The sequence below is a fragment of the Mustela putorius genome, unplaced genomic scaffold (assembly GCF_011764305.1).
Source record: "Mustela putorius furo isolate JIRA1106 unplaced genomic scaffold, ASM1176430v1.1 tig00000695_pilon_pilon_pilon, whole genome shotgun sequence".
In the NCBI taxonomy this organism is placed as follows: domain Eukaryota; kingdom Metazoa; phylum Chordata; class Mammalia; order Carnivora; family Mustelidae; genus Mustela; species Mustela putorius.
The window spans coordinates 7,433,813-7,450,264 of record NW_025421447.1 but is presented as its reverse complement, the minus strand read 5'-3'; the positions used below and the strand labels follow the sequence as shown (position 1 = coordinate 7,450,264).

At 62.3% G+C, this 16,452-nt stretch overlaps 1 protein-coding gene, 1 long non-coding RNA gene and 1 other non-coding gene across 8 annotated transcripts; 2 read left to right on the top strand and 1 right to left on the bottom strand.

Annotated features, from left to right (window-relative positions):
* Positions 1–51: 51 nt before the first annotated feature.
* PER1 (period circadian regulator 1) lies at positions 52–15,413 on the top strand. Of its 6 annotated transcripts, none has more exons than XM_045083345.1 (23): positions 52–158; positions 5,495–5,911; positions 6,027–6,125; positions 6,236–6,390; positions 6,488–6,609; positions 6,703–6,904; positions 7,003–7,075; positions 7,208–7,350; positions 8,155–8,233; positions 8,311–8,417; positions 8,578–8,731; positions 8,820–8,928; positions 9,014–9,145; positions 9,370–9,475; positions 9,578–9,749; positions 9,847–9,977; positions 10,180–10,359; positions 10,953–11,195; positions 12,116–12,726; positions 13,195–13,378; positions 13,562–13,751; positions 14,063–14,213; positions 14,581–15,413. In XM_045083345.1, the coding sequence occupies exons 2-23, from the start codon at positions 5,637–5,639 to the stop codon at positions 14,842–14,844; spliced, it is 3,882 nt and encodes a 1,293-aa protein (XP_044939280.1). In that variant the 5' UTR covers positions 52–158; positions 5,495–5,636; the 3' UTR covers positions 14,845–15,413. The 6 variants fall into 6 exon arrangements, with proteins under 6 accessions (XP_044939280.1, XP_044939281.1, XP_044939279.1 ...); XM_045083346.1 differs by lacking the exon at positions 52–158 and adding an exon at positions 3,900–3,999; XM_045083344.1 differs by lacking the exon at positions 52–158 and adding an exon at positions 3,950–4,098.
* Positions 15,371–16,404, bottom strand: LOC123392933. The gene is made up of 2 exons (XR_006607661.1): positions 15,939–16,404; positions 15,371–15,856 (listed from the first exon to the last, which is right to left on the bottom strand). It is a non-coding gene; the product is annotated as an uncharacterized LOC123392933 (long non-coding RNA).
* TRNAT-AGU lies at positions 15,989–16,062 on the top strand. The gene has a single exon. It is a non-coding gene; the product is annotated as a tRNA-Thr (tRNA).
* Positions 16,405–16,452: the final 48 nt, after the last annotated feature.

Here is a 16,452-nt window from a genome sequence, read left to right as displayed (position 1 = left end):
GGCGGGGCGGCCGCACGAGGCGCAGGGCATGGGTCGGGGCCCCCGGGCCAATAAGCTTGAGGGGCGTGGCCGCGCGGCGGGTGGGCGGGCCAGGAGAAGCCTGTCCGGGAGCTGCTGGCCCGCTGGGAAGAAGCTGTGGCCTGTGCTTGCGCGCGGGGGTGAGTGCTCGCGGGTGGGCGGAGACCTTCGGAGACCCTTGTGCGCTTCTCCCGACTGCTGTGTGTCCTGTCCCGGGCGGTGTTAATGGAGTAGGGCGGAGGGATCATGCGAATGCAAGATCGCCGCGGTGGGAGCTCGGAGGGTTGTGGGGAATGGGACCAGGAGGGACGAGGGCGGGAGTCTGCGACATCTGACAGATTCCTTGCTGCCCTAGGTGCTTGGGCCCCCATCGCCTGATTGGCCCAGGGGGTCCTGGGAGGGTGGGGCTCGGAAGCTGAGACCCCTGTTTCTGGGGCGGTGTGGGGCAGGGGTCCCTGAGAGTGGGTGGGGGATGTTCCAGTGCTTGGCTCTACTGTTTGGGTAGGTTCCTTAAACACTTAGAAGATTCAGGGGTTCTGAAGGTGGGAGGAGGCCCTGACAGGGCAGGTGGGAGGGTACGAAAGGGCTGACATAGCGATTCCAGAAAGCGTGGTGATATGATGTGCGTGACCCTGAGCCGGTGGCATCACGGCTCTGGATGTCTTTTTCGGGTGTAAAGGGAAGGGGTTGAGCCTCGGACCCATCCCTGGGAGTAAAGGTGGAGTAGACACTGTTCTGAGGGAGACCAGAGAGTTGCGTGGACTCTTTGTGCACGTGTCTTCCTGAGCCCCTGGACGCCAGGAGGCACCAGCCTCTTGGCAGAGCTCTGGTCTTTGTGCAAACACCCGGCCCTGTGGCAAAGTGACCCGGGTATGGTGGAAGAATGAGCAGGTGGGACTCCTAGGAAATCCCTGGGGCTGGTGGTTGCTGGGTTGATCTCAAGAACTTTGTGAGCGTGTGAAAACAGACTGAAATGACTTGGGTAGAGCATGTGGGGAGTGCAGACTGGGTGTCTGAGACCAGGCCCAGGGAGAGGATGGATCTGTGTTCCCGGTACCGAACTTAGAATCGGCTGTTTATTTGGCGATCCCCAGTACTGGGAATCACTGCACAGATGCCCAAAGGGTAAGATGCCAGAATGGCAAGCCACGTGAGAGCTCAGATCTGAACCCTGGGCTCCACTTTTTAAGAGCCAAGAACACCTTGTGAGGCAAATTTAGTAACTTCTGAGACTTGGTTTTGTGGAACAGGGGTAATACCATCTTCCGGACCTGTTCTGGGGATTAAATAAGATTATATATATGTGGTGCTTATCGCAACGCCTGGGTCATAGTTTACTATTTTTTGTTTTGTTTTGCTTTTAGCTTAAAAAAAAATGGCTATAGGATCTCAAAACAACAGTGACAGAAATGCTGCGGCTGGGAACTATTTTTACATTCTCAAGTCTTTCTGCAAGTTTCGGTGACTCCCTCATTTCCCTCTTCCCGGGCCTTCTGGTCGTGAGGCACCAGCCCAAACCCTCATTCCACCCTTTCATCCCGTTCCCAGGATCCAGGCCCCCGGCAGGGCCGTCTGCTCTGTCCCAGTTCGATTTCCTCATCCCACACCCATTCTTCTCCATGCCCCTCCTCCCTCTCTGTGCTGCCATAGTAACAAGAGATTCCAGCTCCGAGGGGGCCTCTGGGAAGGAGCAAAGGTGCGTGTTCTCTCGTAGAACCTGGGCCTCCAGCGTCCCCGCCCCAGCTCTTTGGGATTGGGCCAGCAGATGTGTACTGTTTCGGAGACGGGGGAAGCCAGTGCCAGGAGCAGGAACAAACCGAGGGGAGGGAGGATGCGAGTCTGGAGAAGAGAGCCTGGCTCCGGGGCGGAGGCGGGGGACCCCTTCCTCCTAATCCTCTCTCCAGGAATCCCTGGCTTTGGGACAGGACGGCTGTCTTTGGCTGGGGGAGGCGCCCAGGCTGGGTGCATGTCCTGGGCCACCAGCCAAGAGTACACGATGTTCCCAAGTGCGCTGGCCGCCGCCCTCTCGGGCTGGCCGCCTCCCAAACCGCTGCCGCTCCAGCCTCCCTGTCCCACATTCCCCGGCTGCCTTGCTCCGCCCTCTTCCTCCGCTTTGACGTCACCGCTCCCTCCCGCCCCCTCGCCTCCATTGACGGCAGCAGGGCCTGGTTACTGTGGGGACTGTGAGGCAGGACAGCCGGGGGCCTTGAGAGCAGGTGGGGGCCGCAGGAGCACTCGACCCCTTTGTCTATGCAAAATACAGACCTGGGGGTGGGGTGGGGTGGGAGAGCACGGCCTGCCCTTGTCAGCGGAGATAGCGCCTCGATCCCAGAGAACGGGGGATGGAAGAAAAGCCCTGCTTCCGGAGGAGAGTGGTCTGAAAATTGAGACAGGGGACCGGGCCACCGACTATAAGTTGGGGGGACATTTCCAAAGGGATGAGACTGAGAATCCAGACTCCTCAATCCTTTGTTTCCTGTGTTTTCTTGCTTTGGTTTTTTTTTTTTTTTTTCTTTTTCCTGGGTTATTTTATGACATCCCTGTGCCCCAGCTTTTTTTCCACAGAGCCCTCCCCCGGGCCCCTCCGCGGGGAACACCATTGTTTAGGAAAGCTTAGGCCACGTGACAGGGAGGGAGTGTACCCACAGCTGATTATGTCAGCCTCAGCTTGGGGGCCTCTGCGCTGGCCACGTTAACGGGGAGCCCTGAGAGGAACTACTCACAGGGGTCTTGGGATGGAGGGGCCTGTGTCACTGCAGTGCCCCTCAGCTCAGCCTGGCACTGTATTTCCCCAAATTAGGACTCAGTGTTCTGCTCCCCTCCCCTTTATAAAAAGCATAGTTTCCAGCACCTTCTCCATCACTGAGGCTCCTTCCCCTCCCTTATCTATCCTTGTTAACTACAAAATCACTGTATTTATTGACCACCCACGGTGTGTCAGGTTCTGTCCTGGGGACTGGGGAATGCAGTGAGGTGACAGACGAGGTCCTCCACTCTCTCTCGTCCTAGGGCTGGGAATCTGACGCCCTTGCCACCCGACCTGTGTCTCGCTAGGGTCCCAGTCGGTCTCTTCCCTCAGCCACCCCCTTTGTTCCCCCTGTAGTCCTGGCTTCCCGGCCCCCACTTTTGGGGCGCCCCTAACTGTGGGCGGCTGCATCTTCAGGAGCACAGCAGCGCTAGTCACCACGTAGGCTTCCTGGAGACCTTTTCTTTGATTGGGTACAGAAGCACCTGGCATTGTTTCCCTTTACAGCCCTTTCTGGCCCTGGCTGCCGCTTCTGTTGTTTGTATCCTCCCCTGCACTCCTCCCCCTGTCACGCGGGGACCCTCAATTGCCATCCTCCTGACTGTCCACAGGGTTTGAAGTGTCAGGAAGGGGCTGGATAAAAGTGGCTTTATTGTTGATGACAGGGCTGGAGAGAGGAACCCAGGAGAAGCCAGGCTGGGTTTCTGTGTGCCCCTGTCCTCCCAGGGACCAGCCATCTCATCCAGCCTGGCCCACCCCCCAAGGGTCTGCATTCCTTTTCCCCACCTCTGGCAAGGCCAAGGTGTCCTGTTCTGTAGGGCCAGACGGTCCAGGAAGTAGACCTCTCTTAAGCACCAACCGTGGCCCAGACATTTTCTCGGAAGAATGGCAGCTTATCGCCCCTCCCCGTCCTCCCATTATCCACTGTGCAACCGTCCTGCGCCCGCTGGCTGCGTGGTGGTGTCTGGGGCCTTTCAGCCCAGCGCCAGCACCCAGGTCCACGTGCGCCCGTGTGTGTGACACAGCCCTGACCTCAGTAGGGGCCAGTAGCCAATCAGGCGCCGGGACGGGATCCCCAGCCAATCGGGGGCGGGGCCTGCGGTTCCGCCGGCAGGAGGCCAATGAGGGGCAGTGTCTGGCATTATGCAACCCGCCTCCTGGCCCCGCGAAGCTTCCACTCGGCTGAGCGCTGCAACAGCGGCGGGCAGGCGACCGGAGGGCGCTCGCGCGGCCAGGTAGGCATCTCCAGGGCCACCCGGGGACCGGTCTCCCGCTCCAGGTCGGACTTCCAGCCCGAGGCGCTGCTTTCGGCCCTGGCGCTCGGACGGCACACGGTAATCCGCCTCCCCTGCCGCTGTCCACCCCCTCTCGGCCGTCGGGAACAGAGATGTTGCTCGCAGCCCTGCAGCGGCTGTCTGCACTCCTGATCCGCTTACCTTATCTCCAGCCCGGACCTCTCCTCGCAGCTACCCGGCCACACGCCCGACCCTCGGCAGGCATGTCCCCTCCTTTCTTGTCACTCGGGGGTCCCTGGTTTTGCCCCGACCCCAGGACCCCTCCGTGCTTTCCGCGCTCCCCGCACTCCCCCCACCAATCCCTGGCCCCGCGCCGGCCGTGATGTAAGCCTGGTTCAGGCTGGAACATCCCGTTCCCGGCGCTAGTTCCTGCTGTTGGCCACAGCCTTCCTTTTTCTACTGGCGCTCAGAAAATGCTCCGGGGGTTGGGGGTGTGGTTGAACGAGGAGCAGGGGAAGAACTCTCCGCTGCCGGTCGCGTGTCCCTTGCTCGCAGATGAGTGTGTGCGCTTCGGATGGGGGTGGGGTGGGACCGAGAAAAGTAGAGGACCGAGGTGAGAGGATTCCCGAGTCCCTGACAATGGCAGGTGCCGACTCGGCACTTGGGAGTCGGGAGAGGGTGCCGGGGCCGGAGAAGGACAGGCTGCGTCGTCTTGACCAGAATGACTGGGATCCAGGCGACCGCCAGGTTGGGGAGCTTTTGAGCGGAGGGCGGTGGCGGTTGTGTTATACCCTGGGGAGCAAGGCCAACCCCTGGAAACCCGATGGGCGGCCCTTCTTCGTGTGGCCTCCGGGCCCTCCGGGGCCTGAGGGTGTATTAGAGATGGGCGACCCGCGGCCGCGCCCGCCCGTGTGGGAGTGGGTCGATTCCCGGCTCCGTCGGGAAATGGGGGAGGGGTCGCCCCTCCCGGCCTCCTGTGGTCCCTCCAGCAACCGCTGAGCTCAGCTGCTGACGTCGGTTTCCCTGGCGACCGCGGCGGCGGCGGAAGCGCGTGGTGGGGCCGCGCATGTCCTCGCGCATGTGCAGCGGGGGTGGCACCGCCCCCGGATAAAATTAGCCCGAAGGCCTAAATATAGGCGGCGCCGGGCAGGCCCCCTGCTCCGAGGCCTAGCAGTCCCGCAGACCCCGGCGGACTGGGGGCCTGATGGGAATTTGGGGACGGGAAGCGTCCGGACTTTGGTTCTGGTCGACTACTCAGTCTCTGTTTTCCTGGGCCATGCTGGCAGGGGACATGGAGGAAGGCCCGGGAGAGGCCCCTTCCTGCCCGCAGTCCCTCCACCAGGATAGGAACCAGAACTTGCCCAGGCTCCCTTTCGAAAGCCTGGGTCCTAGGGGTGTGGAGTCAGACAGGGGAGGTCTGAGTGAAGCCGGCAGGTGCTGCGAAGTTAACAGCGCATCTTTCTCCAAGCCCTCCTCCTCTGATCTGTTTGTCCAGGTGCTGCCCGTGATCAAACTTCCCAATCTTCAGAGGCTTGGATCTCCCTCACTCCCGCAGCCAGGCCGGCGGGCCCCCTCGTTTGCTCGTGGTGGCCTCTCCGCCTTCCGTGTTTTCCTCCTGCCCTCCCCATGGCCCAGACATGAGTGGCCCCCTAGAAGGGGCTGATGGGGGTGGGGACCCCGGACAGGGGGAATCCTTTTGCCCGGGAGGGGCCCCATCCCCTGGGCCTCCGCAGCACCGGTCTTGCCCTGCTCCCAGCCTGGCTGATGACACAGATGCCAACAGCAATGGCTCCAGCGGTAATGAATCCAATGGGCCTGAGTCCCGGGGGGCATCTCAGCGGAGCTCACACAGCTCCTCCTCGGGCAACGGCAAGGACTCAGCCCTGTTGGAGACCACTGAGAGCAGCAAGAGGTGTGTATGGGTGTGTGTTGCCGGTCCAGGAGTCCTCTTAGGAGCGGGCTGAGCTAGAGGACAGGCCCATGTTGTCGGCCACTTGCTCACCTTGGGCCTTCTGCTTCTCCCCCAGCACAAACTCTCAGAGTCCATCCCCGCCCAGCAGTTCCATTGCCTACAGTCTCCTGAGTGCCAGCTCCGAGCAGGACAACCCATCTACCAGTGGCTGCAGGTTTGTGGGGTTGAGGACCAGAGGATAAGCCTGGCCATGGTGGTGGGAGGTGCCTAGGCCACCACCTGGGGCTAATGGGTCTACCCCCTCCCTCCCTGTGGACCCTGCAGCAGTGAACAGTCAGCCCGGGCGAGGACCCAGAAGGAACTCATGACGGCTCTGCGGGAGCTCAAGCTTCGGCTTCCTCCCGAGCGCCGGGGCAAGGGCCGCTCTGGGACGCTGGCCACGCTCCAGTACGCCCTGGCCTGTGTGAAGCAGGTGCAGGGTGAGTGGTGCTTTTGGGGACGGTGCGGCAGGCCCTGGGCTGCGGTTGGGAGGGGGGCGGTCCACTCATGAAATCCCGCGTGGCCTTCACCCTGCAGCCAACCAGGAGTACTACCAGCAGTGGAGCCTGGAAGAGGGCGAGCCCTGCGCCATGGACATGTCCACCTACACGTTGGAGGAGCTGGAGCACATCACGTCGGAGTACACACTGCGCAATCAGGTCAGCCGCAGCCGCACCTCCCTGACCTGGGCACCCCCAACCCCCCACGTGCATGGCTCCTAAATCGACTTTTGTCCCCGCTTCCCTGCCTAGGACACCTTCTCCGTGGCGGTCTCCTTCCTGACAGGCTGCATCGTCTACATTTCGGAGCAGGCGGGGGTCTTGCTGCGCTGTAAACGGGACGTGTTCCGGGGGGCCCGCTTCTCGGAGCTGCTGGCGCCCCAGGATGTGGGCGTCTTCTATGGCTCCACGGCTCCGTCTCGCCTGCCCACCTGGGGTGCTGGGACCTCGGCAGGTGAGGTCCTGGAGTGCTGGGAGGGGAGGGACAAGGGACCGGAGCTTTTCCTCGCTGTGTTTTTCTTGGCCCCCGGTGAGGTGCGGGGCTCTTCTTAGTGCTTTTCTGGTGTGTTCCAGGTTCAGGCACCAAAGATTTCACCCAAGAGAAGTCTGTCTTCTGCCGCATCAGGTGAGTGGGGGAGGTGGGAGCCACCCCCCTCCCACCTTCTGCTCCCCTGCTGCTTTGGTGTGTGGGTCGTGACCTTGAAGTGAAGAGTGGCTGCCGCTCTACTGAGTCACTAACGCATCTTTCCCTTGCTAGAGGAGGTCCTGACCGGGACTCAGGGCCTCGGTACCAGCCATTCCGCCTCACGCCCTATGTGACCAAGATCCGAGTGTCCGAAGGGGCCGCAGCACAGCCGTGCTGCCTGCTCATCGCAGAACGCATCCACTCGGGTTACGAAGGTATGTACGCCACAAGCCTGGTCTAGTGGGGGAAAGAGGAAGGGTGACTTCTCTAGGCTCTGGAAGAGGCAGGACGGGAGTCTGGGAGACCTATCTCAGCTCTTGAGAATTTTGGAGCTGAGAGGGTAGGTGGGTAAGGATGAACGTTTGAGGGGCACCTGGGTGGCTCAGTCCATTAAACGTCTGCCTTTGGCTCAGGTCATGATCCCAGGGTCCTGGGTTGGAGCCCCACATAGGGCTCTCTGCTCAGCAGGGAGTCTGCTTCTCCCTCTCCTGCGCCCCCTGCTTGTGCTTTCTGCCCTAAAAATAAAATCTTTTTTTTTTTTAAAGATTTTATTTATTTATTTGATAGAGAGAGATCACAAGTAGACAGAGAGGCAGGCAGAGAGAGAGGAAGGGAAGCAGGTTCCCTGCTGAGCAGAGAGCCCGACGTGGGACTCGATCCCAGGACCCTGAGATCATGACCTGAGCCGAAGGCAGCAGCTTAACCCACTGAGCCACCCAGGCGCCCCATAAAAATAAAATCTTGAAAAGAAAAAAAAAGGATGAAGGTTTGACCCTGTTTTTAGAGGGAGTATTGGATAAGCACCCTGAGCTAGGAGAGGGGAAAAGAAACTGCTTTGGTTCTCAGTTTCACTCTTGATGTGGGGTAAGAGAATGGTCTGGACCATCTCTGTAGACTAGATGGCCCTGGGAAGAGCCGTGGGGAGGATTACCAGCCAGCTTGGGCTTGAGGCAGCCCGGGGGACAGAGAAGCTGGACCATTCTGGATAAAACGCAATGGCCACTCTCCCTGTGCCTCAGCTCCCCGGATCCCCCCAGACAAGAGGATCTTCACCACTCGGCATACCCCTAGCTGCCTCTTCCAGGACGTGGACGAAAGGTGAGCTCAGGACCTGGAGGAAAATGGGATGGCCAGGGCCAAGGCCACGGCCTCTCTGATGCCACTCCCCCTTTCAGGGCCGCCCCGCTGCTGGGCTACCTCCCCCAGGACCTCCTGGGGGCCCCAGTGCTCCTCTTCTTGCATCCTGAGGACCGACCCCTCATGCTGGCCATCCACAAGAAGAGTGAGTCTCTTTTTTCCCGCTCTGCCTTCTTGGCTGTCTGTGGGCTTCTCGTGGTTCTATCTCTCGGGGCCTCAGTCCCTCGGATCTCCAGGGAGTGGCCCTCTGCTTTGCTCTTCTCTCCCTCCTGCTGACGCTCCCCTCCTTGCCCACACTCCTTCAGTCCTGCAGTTGGCCGGCCAGCCCTTTGATCACTCCCCGATCCGCTTCTGTGCCCGGAATGGAGAGTATGTCACCATGGACACCAGCTGGGCCGGCTTCGTGCACCCCTGGAGCCGCAAGGTGGCCTTTGTCTTGGGCCGCCACAAAGTACGCACGTAAGTGGGCCCTGCCCCAGAGCTGGCTTCGTGGGTGGGGTCTGTGCGGGCAGGGGCAGGTCTCAGCTTCCTGTTACCCACCCTGCAGGGCACCCCTGAACGAGGACGTGTTCACGCCACCGGCCCCCAGCCCGGCTCTGTCTCTGGACTCCGACATCCAGGAGCTCTCAGAGCAGATCCACCGGCTGTTGTTACAGGTGACTGTGGAGGGGAGTGGGGGGGTGGTGAGGCAGGGGTGAGGAACAGGGCTGAGACCTCTAACCCTTCCTCCTCCCACCTCAGCCCGTGCACAGCCCCAGTCCCACCGGGCTCTGTGGAGTGGGCCCCATCGCTTCCCCGGGCCCTCTCCTCAGCCCTGGCTCGTCCAGTGACAGCAACGGGGGTGACGCTGAGGGACCTGGGCCTCCTGTGCCGGTGAGTGTCCGTGTTCCACTCCCCTCCCCACCCATGGTGTCCCCTAGTGCTGCCAGAGTTAGGGTGGGCAGGTCCAGAGGAGCTGAGCCCCATTCCTTTGCCTTTTCCTTTCCCCTCCCGCTCTCACCGGGTGTCCACACCTGCCCGCTGGTACCTCTTGGTGCTCTGTGCCCCACCCCGACACTGGCCGCATGCCCCCAACGCTGGCCTGCTCTGTGCTGTAGGTGACGTTCCAGCAGATCTGTAAGGACGTGCACCTGGTGAAGCATCAGGGACAGCAGCTTTTCATTGAGTCGCGCGCCCGGCCTCCGGCCCGGCCCCGCCTCCCTGGTCAGTGGGTGAGAGTGTGGGTGAGGACTGAGACCTGGGGGTCCCCTGACTTTCGCCCCAACCCAGAGGAGCTCGTCTCTCCCTTTTCTCTCCTTGGTCCAGCTACAGGCACATTCAAGGCCAAGACCCTTTCCTGCCAGTCACCAGACCCGGAACTGGAAATGGTCCCTGCTCCCCTCCAGGCCCCACTCGCCTTGAGCCCTGAAGAGGCTGAGAGGAAAGATGCGTCCACTTGTTCCTACCAGCAGATCAACTGCCTGGACAGCATCCTCCGGTAAGGCTGCCCTGGGACCTGCTCCTGCTTAGCACCCCCGCCCCCTGCCAAGCCCTGAGCCTAGGCCTTGCCCTCATGTTGTCTGGTCCCCTGCCAGGTACCTGGAGAGCTGCAACATCCCCAGCACAACCAAGCGGAAGTGTGCCTCCTCGTCGTCCTGTACTGCCTCCTCAGCCTCCGACGACGACAAGCAGAGGACGGGTCCGGTCCCTTTGGGGGCCAAGAAAGGTGGAGACCTGGCACATGTCCTGCCCCTGCTGCCCCGTCCTGACCCCGTGTCTCTGCACTTCTGCCTTCAGAGGCCCCCGCCTTACTATGCCCTGTCCCCCTCCCAGCCTTCAGATTTGCAGACTTCCCCCTCCTATCAGTCCCCCGGCTCCATTTCCTCCAAGGGCCTCCTGGTCGTAACTGGCACTGTCTCTCTGCGCAGATCCAGTACCGGCAGTGCTGTCCGGGGAGGGGGCCGGCCCACAGAAGGAGCCCGTGGTAGGAGGCGCCCTGAGCCCGCTCGCCCTGGCCAATAAGGCGGAGAGCGTGGTGTCTGTCACCAGCCAGTGTAGCTTCAGCTCCACCATCGTCCATGTGGGAGACAAGAAGCCCCCGGAGTCGGGTATGGGCATGGAGACAGGGTTTCTTGGTGGCTCGGCCAGAGCTCCCTCCTACCTGCCTATTCCTTCCCCGTCTGGCCCCTAACGGAGAGAAGGAGACCCCAGCCTAGCTCAGGGCTGCTGCCTCTTGCTGTCCGTCCCTGCCAGCCTTTGCTGCCTTGTTCTTTCCCAGTCTTCTGTCAGTTTGCAGAAGCCTAGGGTGTGGGGCTCAAGCCCGAGGCGCCGACCCCAGAGTGTCTGAGGGCTAGGACTGTTGAAAACCCCCGAAGGGGCTTTGGGCCTCGTCCTGGAGCATGTGTGAGGGGAGAGAGAGCGAGGGGTGAGCTTCTCTTCCGAGGAGTGTCCTAGGGCGTCATCCTAGGGTGCTGTCACTAGAGGGGACCCAGTGTCCTTTCTCACCCACGGGACCGCTTTGCACGGAGAAGAGGGTCCAGAACCGGTGCTCAGCGGGGAGGTCAGGGATGCACCCCAGGCCCGGGCTTGGCTGTGGGGCAGAGGCCAGGGGTTAGCTAGGCTGCTGGAGGGGGGTACAGGGAGGCTGTGGGAATCCCCGAGGTGATTCCAGTGACCTTTTTCCCCGTGTCTCCTTTCGCAGACATCATCATGATGGAGGACCTGCCTGGCCTGGCTCCAGGCCCAGCCCCCAGCCCAGCCCCCAGCCCCACGGTAGCCCCCGACCCCACCCCAGACGCCTATCGCCCGGTGGGCCTAACCAAGGCCGTGCTGTCCCTGCACACGCAGAAGGAGGAACAGGCCTTCCTCAGCCGCTTCCGAGACCTCAGCCGACTGCGGACACTTGATGGCTCCTCCCCGGCCCCCCTGGCCCCTGGCGAGCGAGGTAGCCACCCAGGACATTCCTAAGCCTTGTCGTCTGCTCGGTCCAGGACTAGACTATTATTGGGGAGGGGGTGGCGCAGAGGGGTCTTGAGGGAGAGGTTCCTGCTCCAGGGACTCAGGCTGGGGTGGCCTCCCCAACCAGGGCCATGCGTAGGGACAGGCCCCTGGCTAGCCTCCTCACACTGGGCGGGGGTTCCGGGCGGCAGCCAGAGGAGGGCAGCCTGGGGGCTGGCACTGACACAGGCAGGTGGAGGCGCTCTGCTCCAGGGAAGCTGCTTGGAGCCCAGCTTGGGGCAGGGGCACTAGCACAGCCGCTTCCAACTGAGGTGTCGCTGTTTAAGAGACCCGCATAGACTCCTGGCTGGACAGGGGCCGGGCGAGCCGGGCCAGCTCCCACCGGGGCCGGGGGCTTCGGGGGCAAGGTGTCAGCCCTCCAGGTGCCTGAGAGAGGCTCCCTGCAGGCAGACGCAGGACTCAGGACTGGGCTCTCCCACCCACCTCATCGCTTGAGCTAGGCCGAGCGCGGCCTCGACTGGCAGGAGGAGTGCCCAGGCTGGCGTTGCTGTGGGAGTTTGGTGGAGGGACCGGAGCCGCCTGCCCCCGCGTCCACGGACCCACCCTGCTTCCTCCCATCAGCCACCAGGCCTCTGCCTTCCGTGCGCCCCCAGCTCCGCCCCACTTGTAACTTTTTCCAGTTCTGCTCCTTTTGCAATAAACCCCCCCATGGCCCTGCCTCCTGTGATTCTTCCCTGAAGGTCCCCTCTCTTCTCCCCAGAAGCCCCTCTTGATCTGGCCGAGATCAAGGCCGAGCTCTCTCCAGGGCCTTCCCTTGCCCTCTTCTGGCTCAGAGTGGCAGGGTGGGGGGTGCAGGGACGCTCACCCCCAGATCGAGGCCCTCGCTAACACTGGTCTCTCCCACAGGCTGCCACCACGGCCCCGCACCCCACGGTCGCCGACACCACTGCCGCTCCAAAGCCAAGCGCTCCCGCCACCACCAGACCCCCCGGGCTGATGCCCCTTGTTATGGCTCCCACCCGCCGCCTGTGTCACCCTCGGCCCCATGGCCCCCCCCAGCAGCCGCTGCTCCCTTCCCAGCCATGGTCCAGTCCTACCCTCTCCCAGTATTCTCCACTCGAGGAGGCCCCCAGCCTCTCCCCTCTGCCCCCACAGCTGGGCCCCCTGCAGCTTTCCCTGCCCCGCTGGTGACGCCTATGGTAGCCTTGGTCCTCCCTAACTACCTGTTCCCCACCCCATCTAGCTATCCCTATGGGGTAGCCCAGACCCCCGCTGAAGGGCCTCCCACCCCCGCTTCCCACTCCCCTTCTCCGTCCCTGCCCCCACCGCCCCCCAGCCCTCCTCGCCGGCCAGACTCTCCACTATTCAACTCCCGATGCAGCTCCCCACTCCAGCTGAATCTGCTACAGCTTGAGGAGCCCCCGCGTGTTGAAGGGGGCACTGTTGCAGGGGGCCCTGGGAATAGTGCTGGGCCCCCGCCCTCCGGCGAGGAGGCCACTGAGCCAGAGGCCAGACTGGTGAGCACTGACCCCCTCACAACCACATCCTCTTACCAGGCCCCACACAGCCCCCCTTCCCCTGCTCCTCTTCCTCCTCGGGTCCCACCCCCCCCCCCACCGTCCCCAGCCCATCTGGCGCCTCAGTCACCAGCAGATGGTGTCACGGGGTGGGAGACCCCAGCTGAATTTCTGAACGAGGCAGAAACCCGCCACCTCATCTGTGGAGCGGGGATGGTCCCATCTGTCTGACAGGCGGCAAGGACATCCCTGTAACTTCTGAGAGTGCATCAGCCTCCTAGAAAGGGCCGGTGTCATGCCCCTTGTCTTAGGCAGCTGTGTCCTCTCTGCTCTCAGCCCGTGCTGTCCTGGAGGTGGGACAGAGAGCCCTGGGGTTGGGTGTGTGCCCCTGCCAGTGGAAGTAGTCGCAGGAAGCCTGGGTGTGATCCCTTAATCCCAGCCTGTTCCCCTCCCTGCCCCTTCCCCCAGGCGGAGGTGACCGAGTCCTCCAACCAGGACGCGCTGTCGGGCTCCAGTGACCTGCTGGAGCTGCTGCTGCAGGACTCCCGCTCTGGCACAGGCTCCGCCGCTTCCGGCTCCCTGGGCTCCGGCCTGGGCTCTGGCTCTGGCTCAGGCTCCCACGAGGGAGGCAGCACCTCTGCCAGCATCACACGTGAGTGCCCCCGCCAAACACCTCCCCCCCAGGGCAGGACAGGGACCGGGGCATTGGGAGGCTGAGCAGTCTGGGCCCTGTGGGCTGCAGACGTGGCCTTGAGGGAGGGCTTGGGAGGACCTGGGGTGGGGCATCAGCTTGACTCTGGTGGCTGGGCACCCCCCACTGCCCCCCGCTTCATAGGCAGTAGTCAGAGCAGCCACACGAGCAAGTACTTTGGCAGCATCGACTCTTCTGAGGCCGAAGCGGGGGCTGCCCAGGCCAGGGCTGAGCCCGGGGACCAGGTCATTAAATACGTGCTCCAGGATCCCATCTGGCTGCTCATGGCCAACGCTGACCAGCATGTCATGATGACCTACCAGGTGCCGTCCAGGTGAGGAGGTTCAGAGGCCCCCACCTCCGTCGGAGCAGTGCTGGTCCACCCACACTCCCCTCCGAACTTGGGGTTTTCTTTTCCGGGGCTGGCTCTGCCCTGCTCCTGCCCACCCTCTCCACTCCCTTTGGGAGACCAACGTCAGTTCCAGGGGCGGGAATAAGCTTTCCTGGGCTCAGAAGTCTCGAACCCCCAAAGCCCCAGTTGAAAAGAGGAGCAGAAGGCCATGGGTGGGGAGAATGGCAGCCTCCTGGGCTCTGGCCCTGGCTCCCGGTCCCAGCCTCTGCCGTCGGAACCCCTTCCCTGGGCAGGGACGTGGCCTCTGTGCTGAAGCAGGACCGGGAGCGGCTCCGGGCCATGCAGAAGCAGCAGCCTCGGTTCTCAGAGGACCAGCGCAGGGAGCTGGGTGCCGTGCACTCCTGGGTCCGGAAGGGTCAGCTGCCTCGGGCTCTCGATGTGATGGTAAGAGGTGTCTGGGCCAGGAGGGAGAAGGGAAGATTAAGGCTGGGGCCAATCCCCTCCTTGTCCTTGGGTGGTTAATTCTGAAGAAGGTTCATTGCCCTGTTTGCTGCTGGGTTGGATGGCATTTAACCACGCAAGTCGTTTATAGGCCTTGTCTGGGCCAATCCTAGGCTGAACGACCTTGCGACTGTCTCCTAGTGGATACAGTACACTTTCCTATTTCGTTGGCCCACGTGCATCTGTGTGGACAAGTGTTTCTTTGGGAAGACACTTTGGGAAGTACTCCTGGGCTGGGGGACAGGGGACAGTTGGGGTGGCAGGTCAGCTGGGAGCACCTCGCCCGACTCACACCCTTTCTCCCTCCAAGGCCTGTGTGGATTGTGGCAGTAGCACCCAAGACCCTCAACACTCTGATGACCCCCTCTTCTCAGAACTGGATGGACTGGGACTGGAGCCTATGGAGGAGGGCGGAGGCGAGGGTGGGGGTGGGGAGGGCGAAGGCAGAGAAGAGACTCGGGCTGGAGCTGGGGCCAGAGTCTCCAGCTCTCAGGACCTGGCCATGGAGGAGGAGGAACAAGGTGGGAGCTCATCCAGTCCAGCCTTACCTGCCACAGAAAATGGCACCAGCTAGACCACATTTGAGGGCCCCCTGCGGCAGTGCATGAGAAGCTTCCTTCTCCCACGTTCAACCTCTCAGAACTCCGATGTGGCTGGACCGACCGATAGGAAACTACCCCAGCTTCTCCCTCTTAGGGGGCGGGACCCCCATTAGCAGTCCAGGATCCAGGGGCTGCCTCCGGCTTCTGGGGGTACAGAGGGTGGGATTCGTCAGCCCAGCCCAGAGAAGTCTCATCTCCCAGCTCTGGTGAGGAGCCCTTCCTTCCCCTGGAGGAGGATGCTGACACGCTGCTCAAGTGGTGTCTGAGTCTGGTCCCTGCGGGTTGGGGCTGCACTCACTCACTGGGGGAGACCGCCCTCTCTCCGACCTCCTCCCTAAAGGGGACAGGGAGGGCCCAAGCAGGACCCAGCAGTCCGAACCCCTAGCTGCTCCAGGGTGGGGGAGGTTGGTGGACCATGGAGTCCCTGGTGCTGCCCCTCAGGTGGGACCCAGGTGTTCTCAGCTGTACCCTCTACCGATGGCATTTGTGTTTTTGATATTGTGTCTGTTGTTATTTTTTAATACAAAGAGGAAAAAGAAAACAGGACTTTGTGGAATGAAATGTGGGGGTTGGGAGCAGCGAGCTCATTGTGGGGAGGTGTGGCCCCCCTGCCAGGGAGGCTGTAGTGAGTGTGAGCGACCCCTCCACTTGCGCCCCTCAGCTCTCTGCTTCGCTCACCCTGTCCAGCGGAGGGGCCTTGCTGAGCCCGGAAGATGTCCAGCTAACTGTGACCCTGCACCCCTCATCACCTTGCATCAGCTGGGTGTGTCGAGGGAAGGGGGTGGCGGCTGGTGCGCCCGCCCAGCCTGTGGGGGCCCTGAAGCAGGTGAGGGTGCTTAGCTGCTCGGTCATCTGTCACCACGCAAGAGAAGGCCAGTCCGAGGGGGCGGCAGGACTTGAGGTCACGTACCCATCCACGGTCGAGTCGGGCCCCTGAGATGTGGGAGACGGGAGGGGCGGAGCGTTAAGTCACCGGCTCGGGACCTGGAAAAGGAGGGGAAAACTTTGGAGCCCACGTCACAGAGGACCCGCGACGACCGTCGTTCTGTGTGTGGGTTTCACCTACCTACTCTCCGGAGTGGCTGATCTACCTTCAGACTGAAAGCACCTCCCGCCGGCGCCGTGGCTTAGCTGGTTAAAGCGCCTGTCTAGTAAACAGGAGATCCTGGGTTCGAATCCCAGCGGTGCCTGGCCCCATGCGAGGTGGTATATTATTGCTGCGAGGGCGACGCGCCGCCCGCCCTCCAAAGCCCCGGCCATGGGGCATCCATCACAAGATTCTTATTCCTCCGCGGCCAATTCCACCTGGAGCTTTCCCCTCGCGCGCACTTTTAGTGGAAATTCGCAGGCTGACTCCTGCTTCGCTTTCGGGAACCGGAGTAACGCGGGCATGCTTTGCGTTGGAGGACGTGGGCCCTGGCCTTGGGCTCGGGCTCATTTTGCTCTCGCGGCGCTGAGCTGGGGGGCGGGGAAGGAGAGCGCGAGCAGGGAGAGCGCGAGCACCGCGACTTCCGCAGCGCCGCGGCCAGCCGCAGGGGGAGGCGCAGGCTCACAGACGTCCGGAGGCCGGGGGGTGGGGC

Coding starts and splice junctions, on each gene's coding strand:
- PER1 (XM_045083345.1), top strand. CDS start 5,637: ATGAGTGGCCCCCTAGAAGGGGCTGATGGGGGTGGGGACCCCGGACAG. Junction 9,750..9,846: donor TGCCTGGACAGCATCCTCCG/GTAAGGCTGCCC, acceptor GTCCCCTGCCAG/GTACCTGGAGAGCTGCAACA. Junction 13,379..13,561: donor CACCTCTGCCAGCATCACAC/GTGAGTGCCCCC, acceptor CCCGCTTCATAG/GCAGTAGTCAGAGCAGCCAC.